This window comes from Epinephelus lanceolatus, chromosome 16 (assembly GCF_041903045.1).
Source record: "Epinephelus lanceolatus isolate andai-2023 chromosome 16, ASM4190304v1, whole genome shotgun sequence".
NCBI classification, from domain to species: domain Eukaryota; kingdom Metazoa; phylum Chordata; class Actinopteri; order Perciformes; family Serranidae; genus Epinephelus; species Epinephelus lanceolatus.
In genome coordinates this window covers 21,937,234-21,958,163 of record NC_135749.1, presented here as the reverse complement: position 1 = coordinate 21,958,163, position 20,930 = coordinate 21,937,234, and the positions used below count along the sequence as shown (strand labels likewise).

The following is a 20,930-nucleotide window of genomic DNA, read 5'->3' as shown; positions in this document are numbered from 1 at the left end:
AGGATTTGCAACCAAGTATTAAAACTGACTGTTTAATTGATGATTATGTTAGTTTGTCCAAATACTTATGAGCCCTTAAAGTTGGGGGACTGTGTGAAGAAATGGTTGTCATTCCTACACGGTTCATACTACATTTTTGAAAAAAGCCTTAAATGAAAGCTGAGAGTCTGCACTTTAAGCAGGTATTCATTGTTTCATTTAAAACCCACTGTGGTGGTGTACAGAGCCAAAATGATGACAGCTGTATCACTGTCCAAATAATTATGGACCTGACTGTATGCAAATAGCTCCAAAGAAAGCAAGTTGACATTGACTTTGATTCTTTTTTTATTTATTCTTTTTTTTTTTCCGGCAAACCATTGTTTCCAAGGTCAAGAATGAACTTTCACACCGTAACCGAAGTGTTTTCTTCATCATTTATTTATTGTTTTACCTCATAGACAAAATCAGCTTCATGTTGAGGTCGAACACGTCTCAGTACAACTGCAGTACAAGGTGCAAAGAACCTGATATGTTTGAACCAAGTGTTTGGTACCCATGATATGAGAAACATGCATTACAATGCCCACAGAGATCATACATACACACACGCAAATTAAGGACTTACATCATTATCTGTAAAAGCATTTGGTGCAATCAAGTCTTTTGGGAAATTTTTTGGACCTGAGGGGAAGACAGAGACGTCACGAGAGGATTGACGTAAGCTCGCTGGGAGTTCACATCCAGGCTCTTCATCACACCACAGTGAATTCATAATTTGGCATGAAATTCAAGTTATTTTCATGTACCGAAAATGTTTTTGGTTTAAATCAAACAAAATGAGTTGCTGTCAAATAACATCCACGGCTTCCAGCTATTAAAATAACTCATATTCCTTTATTTCTTATTTTATGTTATTTTGTTTGTTTCATTCAACAACAACAAAATTGTTTCCAAATGTCTGTGTTTAAAAAGATGCATAACTCGTTTCATAATCAACACAAAAGCTGAGCAGATCTGTTCAAATTATTAAAACTTTCTGGAATGAATCATCTATGAAATTTTGTTTGTTAATTTGGCAAACAGATTTAACAGAATGGATAGTAGGTGGAGTGCAAAATAGCCTTAAAAATCTCTGCAGATGTGGGCTGATATCAAGTGAGACAAAAAGATAATGAAATGCATCTAAAAAAGCATTGATTAAATGTGGACTATTCAAACTACTATAAACAGAGCTATTAAAAGCAAATTGTTGTACTACAGTTAAATAAACTGATGAATCTTCTCTATTTTCTATCCTCTTAAAAAGTTTTCCATGAATTTAATGGCTCCTGAACCTGTTTTTTCAGTCAACTTTCAGTCAACTTTAGATGTGAGATCAACAGCATCCATCTTCTTACTTGTACATGTTGGGTTGGTTTCATCAAACCAAGTAACAGGCTTCAATCATTTTTCATCAAAGGCCTCTGCCAGACTGAGACCAGTGCAGGTGTTTGTGTAGGTGTTTGAGTGTGAATGTGAGAAGAAAGAAAAAAAAGACAAGGAGAAAGTGTCTTGAGCACGCCAAGAGCCAGGGGCAGGAATTAAATCCTCATTATGATCTGGCACCACCACCACTTTCTCCCTGTATGTGTGTGTATATGTGTGTGTGTGTGTAGGTCTACATGGCACTAATAATACAACTGCACAGTAGCAACATGAGTTATGTTTGAAGATCACAGACCGACTGCAGAAAAGGCTTTTCCCTGCATATTTATGTCTTAGGCAGCTAATCAAGTGTAAGCAAAAATAACATGCATAAAACCTGCTTTTTAAAAGTGAACAAGCAGCATCGCATACAGTCACTTTAAAAGTACAGCCAGTGGTAACAGAAATAACTTCACTGCAGAATGAGCTGTTTATGTAATAGGAGCAGGATGCACATCAACCATGCACCACAAGACAGTAGAAGTTCCCTTTAAAATGTCATTTGTTTATTATTTTAATCTGAGAAGTGAGCCAAATGTTTAAAGGAAAAGTTCCACATTTTTGGGAAATATGTTTCTTTGCTTTCGAGCTAGGGGTTAGATGACAAGATTCATACCACCAGTTCAGTCAAACTTAATTATCAAGATGCAACAGATGTTGTTTTGTGTCTCTTTGATGTAATTTTGTGTCTTTCTGGGATATTTTGTGTCTCTGATGTAATTTTGTGTCTTTTTAGATAGTTTGTGTCTCTTTGATGTAATTTTGTGTCTTTTTTTGGATATTTTGTGTCTCTTTGATGTAATTTTGTGTCTTTTTAGGATATTCTGTCTCTTTGATGTAATTTTATGTCTTTTTTTGGACATCTTGTGTCTCTTTGGTGTAATGTTGTGTCTTTTTGGATATTCTGTGTCTCTTTGATGTAATTGTGTGTCTTTTTTGGATATTTTGTGTCTGATGTAATTTTATTTCTTTTTTTGATATTTTGTGTCTTTTTTAAGTAATTTTGTTTCTTTTTTTGGATATTTTTTGTCTCTTTGTAATTTTGTGTCTCTTTTGGACATTTTGTGTCTCTTTGATGTAATTTTGTGTCCTTTTTTTGGATATTTTGTGTCTTTGATGTAGTTACGTGTCTTTTTGGATATTTTGTGTCTTGAAGTAATTGTGTGTCTCTTTGTGGTTGTTTTGCTCTCTTCAGTAGTTATTTTGTGTTTCTTTGCAGTTCCTTAGTGTCTCTTTGTGGTCATTTTGAGTCTCTTCCTGGTTGGTACAAGTTCATTTAAATGACATTTTGCAGATGAAGAACAGGGGGGCCCTAGGCTGGTCCCCAGTAGGCTCCTTTAGTAATATATATAATACATTATTCAGTAATACATCCATGGATATGATATGTTAATGAGTAAACTGGAGCTAGTAGGAGGACTTTGTTATCTTTGGATAGAGCCAGGAAAACTGTTTCCCCCTGTTTCCTGTCTTTGTGCTAAGTTAAGCTAAACAACTGCTGGCTGTAGCTTCATATTTACCTGTCCTTCAGTATAAATGGACCTGCATTTGTATAGCGCCTTTCTGGTCATCCAACCACACAAAGCGCTTTAATATTACATGTCGCATTCACCGTAGGAGGTGCTGCCTGCTACTCAGCTTAAATATACTCACACTCCCATGGAACAGCAATCGGGAACAACTTGGGGTGCAATATCTTGCCCAAGGACACTTGCGCATGTGGACTGGAGGAGCTGGGGATCGAATCACCGATCACCACAGCCATCAAATGTAAGGCATTCTGCCCACAATTTGGGTGGTGTCATGTTTGACTGAGATGTGTTTCAGCATATAAATAACCAAGGTAGTGCAATCATTCTTTCTTCAAATCAGAAACATTGCAAAAGTTCAACATTATTTATCTCAAGCAGACCTTTAAAAAGTCACCCATGCCTTCATCTCATCAAGATTGGATTACTGTAATGCCCTGTATTAGGGGCTCAACCAAAAGGCCAGTTCCTGTCTCCAGCTTATTCAAAACTGCCTGACTTATAACAAATTTCAAGAGACAAAACCACATCACCATTGCCCTTGCAAAGCTACAATGAGTACCTGTTGGGTATAGCATTGGGTTGGGTATAGCATATACTGATACTTTTTAAGCCCTACATGGCCTTGCTCCTACATACATTATAGATTTATCCCTGCGCTCCTCAGGTAGGAACCTCCTAACTGTTCCCACAGCCCATCTAGTTACAAAAGGAAACTACATATTTTCCTGTTAGAGCCCTGCAGCTGTGGAACTCCCTACCTGAGGAACATAAGTTAGCAAACTCAGTATTTTGTTTTAAATCTCTCCTTTCTACAGAAAGGCTTTTTTTAACAGTAAATCTGCTGTTTGTCTAGTTTATATTCCTTTTTTATTTTTTATTGTACGCATTTTTATTTGTTGTAATTTATGTTTCTGCTATTTTTATCCTGACTGTGTATATTATTTTATCTTGTTCTGTAAAGCAATTAGTAATTTATTTTTGAGCTATACAAATTCAGTTTATTATTATCATTAGTATTATTATTATTTAGACATGAGAGTAGTACCAATTTTCTTATCTAGCTCTCAGCAAGAAAGCAATGATGCATGTTTCCCAAAATGTCAAACTATTCTTTTAACTTGAAGTCTGATTTTTAATGACTGACCACATACAAAATTTTATATGTAAAATATTGTAATACCTTTAAAAAATATAAAGCCACAGACTGGTGATATTACAAACCATAATTACGTTGTTTTTTTTAAACTGGCCCACAATTCATTTTAAATACATTCATGAAATATAATTAAATGTTTCGCCATTTAAAAAACAGCCAATCAGATTGTTGCCTTTAAAATAAATAGACTGTTAACGGTTTATACAAAGTAGCAACACAAAAAAGTAAAATAAATAAAAAGCATTAGATGCCCAGCGAGCTAAAAGGAAAAAACTGACCTGTGACTAAAGCTAACATATCTATCTCTCTCTCTCCCTCACACACACACACACACACACACACACACACTCACTTATTGCATTTAATCACATCGGACATGCACACATGTGATGTTTGACATGATGTAGAGCTTGTCAGGCTGCAAAGTGGAACATGCAGAGGCTATTTAAACAACCACCACAGACTGACGAGATGTCTGAATCCTAACTGGCTTGCTGGCCAACTGACTACCTGAGTTACAGGCCTTTGATTGATTGATTGACTCTCTAACACAATAAGTGACTGATTACCACCAATCAAAATAAAAGCAATTGGCTGAAGAGTGCCTGAAACTGACAACTTAGTGACAGATTGAATGACAGGTTTGTTAACTACACAGCTCAGCAATCCTTCTCCGATTACTGGAGGCTAGAGGTTACATTTGTACAACACGTACTGTCATTTCATTCGCAACAAAGATGTGAATTCATGCGCTACAAAGCAACTAAAATCAACAGGGTAAATTTCACATCCAATCCGACTGTGCAAAGATAACACACATTTATATATGATGACGGAGGAACAGGAGGGATGAGAGTATTGTGACTCTGGTGAAGCTGTGTTAACAGATGCAAGACGGCAACATGCTAGTAAAAAGATAAATATTTTAGAGCACAAGTCAACACACAGAGCATGCATTGCTGTTTGGGGAAACCCAGCACGCTGTACATACCGTGTGTATGTACCTCAGTTGGAAACAACCTCAATTATTAATATTCACTTTTCAGGCGCTGAAACTCAATAATTATGTTTGGTCCAACAGTAACTACAGGGTGTGTGTGATACAGCAGGTAGTTAACCTCTTCCACTAATAGAAAAACAACATCACATATGTTTAAATAATCACTGCAGCTATAAAATGCTGAAGGGAAACATGATGCAGAAGAAGAACTGAGTCCATGTAGTTCTGTTGATGGCTCTTTAGGGTGGATGTTGATGCAAACCTGCTAAATATTTCAAGAAAGTAAAGGTACTGGTGTCCTCCCCATATTCATTCAGCAGTGAGCAGAAACAGCTACAGAAAACAGAAAAATATCATATTAAATAAATGAGTATTTCAATAACTACTGCAAAATATATCTGCAAAAGGCCCACTGCTTTCATTGCGTGCTAACTGTGTGTCATGTTCACATTTTGGGTCGGCAACAGCTTGTTTTTCGTGTGTCAAACTCTACTGCAAATGTAACTGGCTGACACCTGGAGTAAAGCAATTAATACCAGTGACTCACAGGCAAAATCTCCCCCTCCATCTTTCCCATTTCTCTCCCGCTCTCCTTCTCTGCTCACAACTGGAAGCTTTCAGCAGGAAAACCCGCTCTTTAATAATTTGTATTCATGTGTCATTGCGCTGGCTACGGGCACTTTTGGCTCTCAGATATGGCTGCTGATCCAACAGGCGCACTAAAACACCATCAACTGAAATGCAACGAAACAAGCATGACAGTCGAAAAACGAGTTATCAGCAAAAATAATCAGCTAACAGCAAACACACAGCGACACGTGTAAAATGTTACACCGACGGTACCGTGTGAGCAACAGCCTGAGAGAGCAAAATGTGTTAGTGTCTCACATGCATGGATGGATAATGAGACGATGGGCCCCTGGGCACAAACAAGTAAAAGCCCCCCGTTCCTCCTACATAGGAGCAAGACCCAAGACTGAGAGAGACTTTTTCTATTTCTCTGTTGCAGGGCTGCAACCAGCAGTTATTGTCATTGTTGATTACTTTCTTGATTAAGTGATAAGTTGTTTGGTCTATTAAATATTAGAAAATTCCCAAAGCCTAAGATGATGTCCTAAAATGTCTTACTTTGTCCACCACTCAAAGACTTTCAGTTTAATGTCATATAGGAGTAAAGAAACCAGCAAATATTCACATTTAAAAAGCTGGAATTAATTTTAAATTACTCAAACCAATTCATCGATCATCAAATTAGATGGTGAAAAATGTTATAGTTGACGACTCATCAATTAATCATTGCAGCTCTACTGTCTGTGGTCATTTTGTGTGTCTTTGTGGTTGTTTTGCATCTCTTTGTGGTCATTTTTGCACCTGCCTGTGGTCATTTTGTATCTCTTTGTGGTTGTTTTGAGTCTCTTTGTAGTCTTTTTGCATCTCTGTGGCCATTTTGCAATCCTTTTAGGTCGTTCTGTGTCTCTCTGAGGTCACTTTGCATCTGTCTCTGGTTGTGTCTGTTTATTGTGGTTTAGTCTCTTTTCTCTCTCGTTGTGACCGTTTAAATCACTTTTCATAAAGAAATGTTGACAGTCACTTCACACAGAAGCTCTGGCCCAAGCGCCCAAGATGTTAGAGGCCCCAGCAGGTGCTTTCATGCAACATGCAGCACACATACACCCACTCACACATGCACATAGATCCCGAGGCTGGCTAGTGGCTAACATATGTTCATTGTGGTTGAGTAGCAACAACCTGTTTGGCACTAAGATTACTGACCTCCTCCTGCTTTTCTCCAATGTTTCCTCGCAGCAGGAGAGACGAGCTTCAAGTCTTCCACGTCTTTGTTTGAGTATGTATGTTTGTTTATTGTAAATCCGTCTGAAGAGCAGATATGCGTCTGCTGTCACCATGTGTTAATGTATGTGTCTAACAGCCCAAATCCCCACCGCCACGTCAGAACAGTTGTAGTAACACGTCAGGTCCCCAGTCCATAGCTGTCTGAGCCACTGCGAACACGGCCGCCCCGAGCGTAGCGGACAGCCCCCACACTGCCATCTTCACCATCTTGTTCCCCTTCCCCCACAGCTGGCCTCGGTCTCGGGGCAAAGCTGCTTCCAGACCTGTGTGTCGAGAGGCTAGGAGCACAGAACAAGGAGGAGGGGTCAGACTGTGAGGAGCGGAGACATGCAGGGGTCAAGAGGATTCATGAAGCTGGAAGCTGAACCAAAAGGAGGATCAAGCTGCATTCTGTTACTAGGACTGAAAACAAAATGGGGGTCAAGGGATGTCAAAACACACGGAGCAGAGAGAAGGAGGGGGCAAAAGTGTTAAATAACCAATCCTGCTCCATGATCTTTACTAAGCAGCGCTCTCACTTTAATTAACTAGAGGCCCAAATAGTTATAAACTCCACTTAAAGTTTCACTTCACACATCAGCCAACATTCCTCCCATGTAGACAGCAGGTTGTCTCTTACTGACTCCCATTTATTGTCTGTTATGCACCTCATCCTGAACGCTGCTAATTGAATTTTGATGAAACTGCAGGGAATGATGTGCATCAATTTTAATATTACACTGTTTGGCCTGAGGGGAATATTACAGCATATTTTTTGATTGCCTGTACATCACAGACAATATGTCAGACACCTCTGATCAGATTGCCAGAAAACCAACGGGAATAGAGCTGCTCTTTGTTCTGTTCTGGCATATTTAAATATGCACTTGATTGGTCTGATGGGTGTATTACATCAGTTGTTTACTTGTTATTGATTGGCCCAAAGGGGGCAGCGTTTGTGGGGGATGACATATTTATTGCCTTGTTCTGAGGAGTTGGGTTCCTCACTAAGGCACCAAAAAATGTGGAAAAATGTGAACCTATCAAACAAATTTCATGTTTGAAATATTTGTTTTTTACAATCTCACAGTCGATAGTCACTCATCCCAAACTTCAAAGAGCATCCAACAATAATTCACTTTTATTTCACTCATCTGCACGTGTGTCTGTGCTGTCTGTGCATCTGCAGTCCTTCTTCAGAGTCAGTAATAAAATTATAGTTACTATTTTTACCGTGTCTGGAGGTGGTGGAGCCCTGGGCCTTGGTGAGGCGTTGGAGAACAGAGTCGGGCCTCTGGTGGAGGGTGGAGAGCTGAAATGCTTGGAAGGTGCTGATTGACAGGCTGCAGAAAGATAACAGAGGAAGGGAGGGATGGAAAGAGGAAGGGAGAGTTAGTCAGAGTCGGGTTTAAGGTGAAGCACGGACAGCTGGTTTGACATGAAGGGATGGATTGAAGGATCAGCTGATGGATAAAGACGTGCGAGCGGAAAAGTGAGAGGCAACGTGGGAGTTTTGCTAACTCAGTCGCTCCTGTATATAGGAAGCTATAGGAGTAATGCATTATGGGACATCGTTTAGTCAAGGTCTTGTGTAAGTGATGTCACTTCCTCTCCTGAACAATGACTGTGAGTAACACTGAAGGACAAAGAGAGGGAGACTGATGAAGAGAAAATGGATACACTGAGAGAAAGTGTAGTTGTGCATCTAATGTTTCCTCCTCAACAATAAAAACACACACACACACACACACACACTAAATGGTCTGTGCATGTCAGCAGCACTACATCTGTAAATGTTTGTAGAGCACCCCCTCTTGGTGACTGAGCGAATTACATCACACCTCCAAAAGTCAATATAACTGGTGGAATGTAACAAAATAAATTTACTCAGGTACTGTACTTAAGTTCATATTTGAGGTACTTGTGTTTCACTTGAGTATTTACTTATCATGGCACTTTATACTTCTACTCCACTACAATTCAGAGGGAAATATTGTACTTTTAACTACGCTGCATTTATTTGACAGCTTTAGTTTACAAGATTTTTACACATGAAACAAATTAAGAGTTTATAAAATGTGATGCTTTGTTGAAAATTAAACTACCCAACAGTATATTTTCAATGCAGAGCTGAAGCAATTAATCGATTGACTAAATTGGCATATATTTTGATATTTGTAATTTTCCTTGCAAAAATGAAAAACATTTCATGGTTCTAGTTTCTCAAAGGGGAAAATTTGCCAATCTTTCTTGTAATTACTTTAGTTTATTTTTAATAATTGAGACGGAGAGTTCTGTATTGAATACTTTTACTTTAAACATTTCTAAATACTTAGTTTTACTTAAGTTACACTCACAGTGTGGTATTCATACTTTTCTAAAGTAAAGGATCTGAATACTTTCTCCACCGCTGTTCAATACACACCACCACAAAATATCTGAGTAAACTTGTGGTTGGACTTTTGTATTTGAGTCTTGTGTCTCAAACTGTTGAGCAAAAAAAAGTAAAAGTACAGGAGCAATTTAAGTAATTTATTAGCTGTTTGACCCACACTAACAGACAACAATAGTGATTATGGATCATAATCGTTTGTCATTTATAAGCAAAAATGCCAAAATTTGACAAGTTACAGCTTCTTCAATGTGAACACTTACTGATTTTCTCTGATAAAGTCATTTAAAGATAATATGGGAGAATGTGATGAGCATTTTTTACAGTTTTGTGACATTTTGTAGAATAATCAGTTGATTGTGTAATCAAAAAATCATTTACTGATTCATTTATAATTAATATAAGCCATTGTGCATCAAGCTCTGCCAATGATGGCAAGAGAAAAGTAACATGTGTGCCTGTACTTTTATATTTTGCCAACTTGCCTGGACAGATTTAAGTGAATCGGAATGCAACAAGTAAATTTTATTTATGTAGCACAGTGGGTTTTACATCCTCTGTCCTTAGACCTTTGATTTAGATCATGTAAAACTCAAACATATGGATGAATGTGCTCATAATAATGATTAATACTGAAGTATGTGACCCAGCATGAAATGTTTTTAAGCCTCATGTGTCCATTAAGCACCAATCGCTGATGTGTTCATTGAAAAGTATTAATATTATCATTACTAATATCCATTTTTATTTCAGTTCTTGTCCCCTCACCTCTTGCGAGACTGCAGTGCTGCACGTTTGGCGAGTACAGATGGAGGGTACTGCTCAAAGAGGTCCTGGGCCTGACCAATCAGAAGTTCGTATGGGAGATCCTGGGGGATGCGCGAGAGGAGGTGGTGGACCATGGCCATGTCGCACTCTGTCTTCTTCACCTCCTTCTCTCTGTACAATACAATCTAAAGACAGGAATAGGAGTTAACTCTGAACAAAGTGCACTCTGATTAACCTTGGAGCAAATGTAAATTAGAATCTACATACTGGGCTGCTTCGGTAATACAAGTGAGGCAGTGAAATAGGCAGACGACGAGTTAACCCCCCATGCTGTGCGCTGCACTCAGCCTTGGAGGAAACATGAACTACATTCTGCTTTGTTGTTTCAAACACTTCAAACAGACCTCTCCCTTTGCCCAGCCCCTGCACACAAACACTAAAACATCCTCAACTGCAAACGAGCAAAATGTGCTCAATTGTACAACTAATCAACGTGCTGTTGAAAAGGCCTTTTCACACTCAAACACTCAAAAATAGGATGCATGTACACACACATAAATCACATACATGTTCCAGTAGTTAACATTTTCCACAAAACAGCTGGTGTGAACATACAGAGGAACAAGCTTCACAGAAAAATGAGTGTAAACAGTCACAAATCAAAATGCTTTCCCCTTGTAATCTGCTTCTCCTTCTGAGTCAAACATGAGTCGGCTCTCCTTGTCATTCTGTTTCCTGATGCAGTCCTCGTCCTTTTCCCTCTCTTCCCTCTTTTATCTCTCCCTCTGTAACCCTCTGTCACTCTCTCTCTCATCTGTTCATTAGGAGGTATCTAATTAAATAGTCCAGTGACTCCACAGTACTCTGCCTCACTGTGCGCATGAGTATATGAATGTGTGTGTGTTTGGCAGCATGTATTCACATGTGAGTGTCCTGGATTACTGACAAAACAAAGTCGCTGCCTCTTGTTCATTTCCTGTCGGCGTCTATGCCTTCTTACCGTGGCGGCGAGGTAGATGGGCATCAGTGGGTGTGAGGCTAGGAAGAAGTCGTACAGTCTCATGGTGTGTTTGAAGTCTGACAGCACGTGGCCGTACCATGTGATGAGCCAGGACAGCGCGAAGATCGTTCCCACCTCCGCTCTAATAGAGAAGGCAAATATATGAAGAGATGTAAACAAACACAGGCCACTAACAAGGACTGTTTCTTTTTTATCTTAATATAACCTTTATTTAACCAGGAAAGCCTAGCTGATATATAAGCTCTTTCTCAAGAGTGTCCAGGCCCAGATGAGCAACAGTAAGTTACAGATAACACAAAATACGTAACAAGAGAGCAATATGAAATAAAAATGCAATTATAAAATCACAAAGTAAATGTCTGGTGGGAATAATATGAAGGTATATGTACAGATTACACTGTTTTCCTATCTTCCAGACAGCAAGTGGCTTCAGTTCATTTCAAGCTGCTCACATCAAAAGCGCAAATAACTCTGAATACCGCACACACTGTAATTAAAATGAATAAAACCAATGGCTGCATCGAACACAGAACAATCATTGTGAAAACTAAAGGCACACCAACAGGTGTACAGTAATATCAAGGATAAGCAACTAGTTAGTGGGATAAAATGCCCCCCCAGAAAGTGTATTATCTGGCTAACCTTGGCCAAAAAAATACCTCTACAAATTTAGGGTTCTTACACGAGACAGAATACACCAGTGCAGTTGCAGTGTAGATCCATGTCTTTCCAGACTCATGGAATATATGTAGTGAAGACTTCGAAGGAATTTAATAAAAGTAATGGTGAAATGTAAGTTTTCACTATATTGACATGCATATTTCAAGTAAATAATTTCCAGTGAGAAATATGCCGCCTTCACTTACAGACTATTTCTACAGAGGAGTCATCACACGGTGCAACGACAGTCACCTAAAGCTCAATATCAGCAACACCAATGAGCTTGTGGTGGACTACCAGAGGAACAACAGAACAGAACACAAAGTTGTAGCCATGACAGTAGACAAAGCTTCAAATATGGACATTGCTGCAAAGATGCTACATATTCTAGAACATGGGACACTTCACACACATCTTCAACCCAGCAGCGCAGAAGATCTACACAGTCAGCACAGTTTCAAGGTGAGCGCCCAAGACTAGTGTCACCAATTCAGTTCTTGACCAAATGTCTTGTCTACTGTTCCTGAGTTATGGCATTGAATAATAGCCAGAAACATTGTGATGTCACGATTAACTTGACCTTTGACCTTTTGAATGAAAACCGTAATCACATTATCACTTCCTCCTGTTAGACATTTGTGTGAAATTTTAAACTGTTGACTTATGGCCAAAAACTTGTTTTTTTGAGGTCACAGTGACCTTTGACCACGACACCAAAATCTAATCAGTTCATTGTTGAGTCCAAGTCCAAGCGTTCCCGAGATATTGGTGTATAAGAATGGGACAGACGGACAACCTGAAAAAATAATGCCTCTGTCCGAGGCTGTTTCCGTCACAGAGGCATAAAATAATAGTCAAAGCAGAGGCTGAGATTCGATGACTTTTAATCCCAGTATGGTTCGAGCTCCAGATATGATGCATCTAATGATTCCCAAAATGCAATTCAACTGTGTGTTTTGGTTGGACCCTCCCTGAGAAACATAGGCCTAATGTTTTTTTAAATGATCAATTGAATTGGGTATCGAGAATCATGGATCTCGCTGGTCTTGTTATCGACAACTAAATTTATGGTATTGTGACATGCCTAAATATGACTAGTATTTTTCTTGATTTATAAACTGATCTTAATTTGTTTGGATTAATCCAAGGATGATGAAACACAGCAATTTCTAAAGAACGGCCTTGTGAATTTTAAAGAATAATCCATTTTCTTTACCTTCACATACTGTTTAAAACCCTCCTGTGCACTTCCTCTGTATTTCTTTGTTGTGTGCAGACATAAAGAGGTTGATATTGTTGACAGAGTCTCAAGTAAATTGGATATTCTTAGAGGTAGTTGATAAATATTAGATAGGAACATTCAGGGAGGAAGAGGGATGGGTACAAGAGGAAGTGAGTGACAGGTGAAAGGAAATGGGTGGGAAACGTGATGGACAGGGGGAGGGGTAAAGAGAGGGCGCAAAGGGCAGGGAGCGCGTGTGATGAGAGGGACATAAAAGAAATATGACGAAGTGGGAGAGAGGGTGAAAACAAAAGGAACAAAAAAGAAGTGGGAGCGAGAGAAAAGGGAAAGAAGAAAAGAGGCAGAGATAAGAAGGCAGGTAAGGGGAAGTGGAAGTGCTCACAAAAAAGAACGTTCCAAACTTTGAAGGTGGGTGTTGTTTATCCTGCCGTTTTTCCGAGAGTGCAGTGTCTTGTTCTTTTTTTTTTTGTGCTTTTTGTGTTTGTGTGAGCTTGTATGTGAGTAGACGGGTAATTTGCAAATATGGAGGATGCCAGCACAGCATCAATTATGAAGAGGCAACAAGACAGCAAAGGCACTGTCAACACACACGGGCACGCACACACACACTTATGCACATATACTGAAATACCTTTGAGGACAATTTATTGAGTTGCAAACGTCCCAAATCCTAGTCGTCGCCACACACCCCAACATTAACCTACAGTAACTGGTTGTATCTTAGATTGTTCTTCTGTTGGTGTTTCAATAAAAAGCAAAAAGATCATGAATCATTTTTTGGCTAATTACACCTCACAGATAAAGGTAAATGTGGTGCACACCTTGGTGGGACAGAGAAGACTCGGAAACAGCTGTTGGACCATCTGACATGAGAACTCCCAAATGAGACCACTACTGATGTACTGATGAGTTCCAGTTCAAACAAGACACTGAGCTCTTTGTCTTTCTGTGAAGCTCACAGGTGAAGAGCAACACATCGATGCCCTCTAGTGGTGATTACTTACATTACAGCATGTCCAAAGTGACTTACAAAAGGTACACCAATCAGCCAAAACATTAAAACCACTGACAGGTGAAGTGATTAACATTCATCATCTAATTACAAATGCAATGTCCTGCTGGGAAACCTTGATTCCTGGCATTCAGGTGGATGCCACTTAACACACATCACCCACACAAACACCGCTGCAAACCAAGTCCACCCCCCTCAAGTATGGCACCATTCGGGAAATGGCCCGAGGAAAGTGACAAAAAGCTCAAGGCATCACCCAGGCCTCCATATTAGCCAGATCCCATTCCAACTGAGCATCTGTAGGACACGACACTACACCATCTTGCAACCTACAGGACTGAAAGAATATGCCACCAACACCCTGGAGCCAGACATCACAGGACACCCCCAGAGGTCCTGTGTCCATGCCTCAACAGGTCAGAGCCAGGTCTGAACCAAGGAGGCTTGACCCTGGATCAGGGGTATCCCTAGGGTAACAGCACATCTCACAGATGCTCTAAGCATTGTGCATTCAAATTTGAATATGTATTTCTCCTCAAAAAGACAGGCAGAAGTGCTTCTTGTTTCAAGAAATGAGGCATAAGTGCTAGCAATTACTGGGCAGCAACAGCACGTTTTAAAATTGAGTGTATGTGTGTGTTGGTGTGTGTGTATGCATGAGTAAAATGAGCACTTTGATGATAGATGGAGCAGATTGCACATTTGTCATTCCCACGATCAATCGCCAACACTCACAGCCGTCTGCTGGCTTGGATGTGCACTTATTCAGACAGTCCTTCCATCCTTCCGGCTTTCTCCTTCTCTCTGTCCTCCACGTTGCCTCCCTCTCTCACCTTATCCTCTCTGTCCCTTTCTTGAGTTTCTTTCATCTTAATCCTTTCTCACACTCCTCTCTCTGTTTCCTCCCTCCCCGTCTCTCTACTCCACTCTTTCTGACATACTTCCTGCGTCTTGATCCTCTCATTATTGTTCTGCGTGTGTGTGTGTGTGTGTGTGTGTGTTTACCTGATCATGAAGTCATGAAGTTCTGTATCAACCTGTTCCAATATAGGCATCAGGTAGTTTAAAATGTGTTTAGTGTTGTCCATGGTAGGATCCATGAAATCCCTACAGACAGAGAAAACACACAGACGTTAAAGAAATATTACTGCAAAATAATTTGAATTCTAAGCTGATTAATATGCCTCAATAGATGGATTTATTAAATGTGTTTTCAACCTGAGATGGTGATTGGACAGAGTGTCCAGCATGGCGATGGCCATCCGCTCCCCGACAACCAGCAGCAGAGTGACGGCCACATCATGGTAGCCTTGGTAGTAATGGAGCTGAGGGGTGCGTTTCAAAACCTCCAGTATGATGTCAATGAGCTGCTCCTGAAGCACAGATCTCTCTGTGGCTGGCATACCTGAGGGACGGCCAAGGATCATAAATATATAACATCTCAATACAGAGAAAAACACATCCAAAAACAATTTAGAAAGGCTTGTGACTGTCTGTGTGGTGAACAGGTAAACACAGATGATCTGACACTATTCTGAGTGCAGATGTGGTATGCTGCATGGTATACATTTAACCTCTTAGTTTTCTTGCACCTTTTAACAGCAAAAAGACAAATCAAATACTGACTTTGTTGAGTGGCTTAGTATACAGAGTGTGTCTAATGTTGTGAGTCCAACTTTACTTCATTCCCCGCTGTTTCTTACAGTTGTTTTTTCTGATAATGTGTTGCTTCCTCCTGGCATAAATATTCACATATAGTCAAAATCGCAATTACCTGGGACTGAACTGGCAGCCTCTCTGTTAAATAAGACACTTTTATCTGTCTCTTTCCCCACATTGTGATTTTAGCTGACAACACAGGTGTCTAGTGACACAAGAATCTTCCCTGGTGCAGCTTTTACTCAGTTCATTAAATATTAAACCTTGTCAGATATCTGCATGTTGATATACGCACGGGGGTTACAGTTTGATAAATGGAACTGTGAGCTTCACTGCTGTCTTCAGAGATACAACACACACACACACACACACACACACACACACACACACACACACACACACACACACACACACACACACACATTCACCTTTAGGGAACCGCTTCATGGACCTCCTGACATCCAGGACTACTTGGTTGTAGTCCTTGTGGTCCTCCCTAACATCTCGACCTATAACAGCAGAAATGCTATTATTACTGTTGTCAGTATTAGTAATGTTAACAGTAATATGTAGTATACATCTACCCAGTAAATACCAGTATCAATCAACCACTTACCAGGTTTGTTTGGTAGATCGTACACATTGATGTTCAGTAGTTTAGGCCAGACTTTCCTCCTCAGTTCATCAGTGAGCAGTCCTCCCTTACTGGCTGCTGCTCTCCTCAGGGTCTCAATGTCCACTGGATCACTGTCAATTCAAAAGTCAGATTAGGACACTGTTCAGTTCGATGCACTACTTTTAAGTCCGCCAACACGGCAAAAACTCTCCAAGGTAACTGTGTCCATTACGAATAAACTCTCTTCAGGAGTTAATTGTAATTTCTATTGATTTTAGTGCAGTAATGTTACATACCTATGACTCTTAAAAGCATGATGTGACAATAAATTACCTACTGAAATGGATTTTTATGAAGCACAGAATGCTTTAAACTTGGGTGGTATTAAATTCTTCTACAAAGATAGAATTTGAGCATAGATTACCTGCATTCAGGATTTCAAGACTGACTAAATATAAAAGGCATAATATATATAACTTGTATAACTGAATCTAGCTCAAAGAATAACTTGTATAAAAAGCAAAGATCTCTTTGTGCTCAGCTGAGATCTGGTATTCCAACTTTGTCTGGTGACACCAGACGTAACATTAATCTGGACACAGAAAAGCGGATCTGTCAAATGTGTTGTCTAAACAATATACATTAAGTTTCATTTTGTTTTCTACTGTCCTTTTTTATTATGAATATTTGGTTAGTAATATAAAAGTTGTAACAGATTTTGTAAATATGATAGACGCACAAAAGACTGATAACTATTCACATATGAAACGTATAAATTAGCTGGGAGAAAGCCTGGGAGAAGAGGAAAAAATCTTGTTACTGAGATTGAAATCTGTAAATATTTGGTCGTTCCTTATATGAACATTTATTTGGGATATTCTTTTTGTTTTGTTTTTGGTTATTTGTAATTTTCCCCTTTCTTTTTGCACATTTTGTATATTCAAGACTGAGAAGGTTTATGAAAACTAATGGTGTCTTGTAATCCCATATGGGACTGGCAAAATGTTTGGCATGACACTAACAATCAATCTCATTTCCACATAATAGATTCTTCTAATGCACTTTTGCACACTTTCCCATTCGACATGCTTTTTAAAAGGATTTTTTTGACAATTTCACACTCAATAAGTCAAATTCCATTCATTTATCAATTTCTTTATTCACTCCACATCTGTCTGACACTGTGGCAGCACGATGTGTGTCCACATGTCTAAGTCATATGGACAGAGAAAACTGTATTTCTTGTGCAATTAAATGTGAATTCACAAAATCAGCCTGCTCAGTTCTGCATTAGCTTTCCTGTGCCATTTCTCCATCAAGTCCCACATGCTTCCTGACACTAATGTCTTCATGATCCTCGTCACACTATTCCTCTGCGCTCATGTGAGTAATCTTCATGTGTGAAATTAGCTTAGCAAGGAGTGATGAAGGTCACTAACTAGGGATAAATGCATACCATCTAATTGTGGAACAGCAAACACCAGAGGGAGGAGCTTTCCCACCTGGGAAACACATCCTGTGGCCAACTGCTCTAGTGCTTAACGGAGGCATTTTGTATGATGGAAACTGTCAATTTTTTTTGTTGAGATTTGTAGAAATATATTAAGGCAGATTTTTAAGGAAAGCTATTGTGGGGTGAGAACCTTGTATCTACTGGGCAAACCTGAACACCCAGAGTCTTGTGTTCATTCACTGTTCTGGTGCTCTTTCAGTTTTATTGATCACAATAGCTAAATTTTATGTATTTGTCTGTAAGTATTTCTCATAAATCTTCTCATAATAAATATAACTGCAATCCAGAACATGTTTTAACAAAATGTGACAAATTCCTGAAAGGGAAAATTAATTAATTAATCGTGAATTGATTAATTAATTGATCTCTTCCTGGATGCCAATCAGAGCACAAGGAAGAGAAAGCATTCTTAACAAGCAACTGCAGCAGATAATTATCATTTTAACCTGATCAAAGCCTGATGGATCTCAGCCAACTTCTGTTTCCTCCCACAGTCCTGTTCTGTAAAAAAAGGACAGAGATGAGGAAGAAAGAAAAGAAATACATGTCAGAAAAGGAGGGATGAAATATAAAAGTGAACATTTTGGAGGAATTAAAAAGGACAGCACAGTATCATGTTGATGTCACAGAGGGTAGCAATCACATACTTGAGACACACATACAGACACACATTTACAAAAACAGTTTTTAGGTTTGGGACAAATAATAAACACACAATTAATGGATGTAATACATTAACTGTAAAGTGTCACTGTTTTTCTTCAACATTTAAAGCAGTGGTTCCCAACCTTCATCCTTAAGAGACCCCTTTCCTGGTGCTGAGTGAACTGATGACCCCTGACTAAGTGACTTATCTTATGGATATTTTATATTATATTCAATGCATTACAATAACAGCACAGAAAAAACTGCTAAACTGTGCAATTAAACCAAACCGTGAATGCATAAACTGCAGAAGTTTGTGTAAGACACGCAATTTGGGTTAATTTTGAGCAGATTATGTCCTGTGAGTGTTGCATTAGAGATTAGTTTTCCTGATAATTTTACAAACCTTTACGCCTTCTTTTTTGACAAATTAAGTTTTTTCTTGTCCCTGATGCTTGCCCATTGTTCTATTAGCTCTTTGACTGTTTTAACGGTGTACTTTTCTAATGCTGAACAAGGCTGTGTAGCAGAAAGTGAAAGCACTGTGACTATAGCTTGTGTTCACGTCATCACTGCACAGTTATCCTATAAGTTGAATCTTGAATAATAAACATATTAATCGTCTCTTACATCCTATAAAATCAAGACCACCTCGTGACCCCAGTTGGACCCCCAAGATGGGAACCAGTGATTTGAAATATAACTTTTACAAGAACATTTGCTAATTTTGTAGAACAGACAGAATAGATTTGAAATGTTACCTCGTTCAGTTACTATTGAATGATTCTTTTGACTAACCCATTTAGTCATGAAAACAATGCTGCCATAGCAATGATGAATTACTAACTGATCATAATGACTCATTAATATAACCACAGTTATCATATGTGTGCTCCTGAATGCAGTGAGTTGGAACACATTCAAAATAAGGTGTTAAATGTTAACATAGCTTAAAGAGTTCATCCTAAATTCAGTGTTGAGTGCAGCCATCTTCCATCTTCCTCTGTCTGTCTGCCAGATGCAACTTTCCCAACTGTACAAGTTGGCTGACAGGCTGCCACGCAAGCACCAGTGGCATACAAGAGGCCAATGTTTACTTAGGCAACAATGTAAACAAAAGGGCAACAGACGGTTAGATACAGGTTAGGACGACAGTTGACAACTCGTGATTCGTGTTAAGTGGTTTGTGTCAGCTGGCTGCAGTGATAGTATTAAGTTCACTGGCATTTCGCCACATAAGACTCGACTGGTCAAGTTTCTGTCTGACAACTACACGCACGGAATATAGATATATGAATATACAGGGTGGTTATGATGTTACAATTAGCGTTAGCTTTGCGTGGCTAGCCTGTATGTATGTTTAGAGTACGTTTATTAAACACTACCTAACGTTAGCTAACATGATCTGTTGATTGACTTACCTCTTGTGACAGATCCATTCCCATTCACTCCAGCTCCTGCGTTTTGTTTCTTCCTCTTGAGCCTTTTCATCCCCTTTAAAAGTTCACAACCAAATGACGAAGTCTGTGTTGTGCCATAAGCAAGTTAACAAATAAAAATATGTCTCTTAATAGGTAAAAACAGTGATAATATTTGGCTATACGTGAACGTTTCCCTCAACAGCTGTCCCTGAGAGAATCAACCTAACATCGAATCTCCACGCTACGCTGTGATTGGACAGACATGACATGTGATCCAGTGCACGAATACTATTGGCTGTCATCGACTAGCACTGCAAGAAGACTTGACTGTAGTTTTGTAGTGATATTTGAACAGCGTGGGCACAGCGTGCTTATTGTATTTAGTTTAGTTTTATTTTATTTTATGATGACTTTCACTTGATGATAACGTGATTAGAGACACAATTATTTAATCTATGTTTTCACCATTTTCATTTTCAAGACGACAGTACAATGCTAAGTAACAGCTGACTGCTGGGAAAGATAGAATATTAGTGTGAACAATAAATAATAACATGTTAATGTGATAGTGTAAATGGACCTCTAAGTGCATGTGATATGTGCAATATTTTTTTCTTTTTCTGTCTCTTTTCTTAGTGAAAAAATATACCTAATCACACAACCTAATCACACAAAATAACACTGACATGAAGCACTTGCTTGTGATACACATGAAGCACTTGCTTCATGTGTATCACAACACGGCAAAAACACAGTGCCTACTGAAACTACTGATATTTTTTAATTGGTTTATGTTTGATTAACCTTAATTTATTGGACTGGATTAAAGTGTAAAGGTGGAATCTGTGTTGCAAAGGCATGATTGTACTCACAGTAAAGCTATGTTAATAGAGCCATATAGTGCTGATGCAGGGGAAATCCTTGGTCTGAATGCTCCCAATTTGCTTCTGCAAACCAGTTTCCTGGATGTGGGGTGAAGGGTCATTTAAGGGCATACAGAAGCCTTACTGCAG

The 20,930-nt window shown here is 39.1% G+C and overlaps 1 protein-coding gene across 2 annotated transcripts; it reads right to left on the bottom strand.

The window, feature by feature from the left end:
- Window positions 1–404: 404 nt before the first annotated feature.
- On the bottom strand, window positions 405–20,145 carry LOC117264176 (TBC1 domain family member 20). Of its 2 annotated transcripts, XR_004502253.2 has the most exons (11): window positions 19,918–20,145; window positions 18,298–18,352; window positions 16,339–16,469; window positions 16,151–16,231; window positions 15,282–15,468; window positions 15,069–15,170; window positions 11,128–11,269; window positions 10,128–10,312; window positions 8,201–8,310; window positions 6,908–7,266; window positions 405–5,467 (listed from the first exon to the last, which is right to left on the bottom strand). XR_004502253.2 is itself a non-coding variant. In XM_033638032.2 (10 exons), exons 1-10 carry the CDS (start codon window positions 19,985–19,987, stop codon window positions 7,085–7,087), a joined length of 1,245 nt encoding a protein of 414 aa, XP_033493923.2. In that variant the 5' UTR covers window positions 19,988–20,145; the 3' UTR covers window positions 405–7,084. The 2 variants fall into 2 exon arrangements, 1 of the variants encoding a protein (XP_033493923.2); XM_033638032.2 differs by having other exon boundaries at window positions 405–7,266.
- Between the last annotated feature and the right edge of the window lie 785 nt (window positions 20,146–20,930).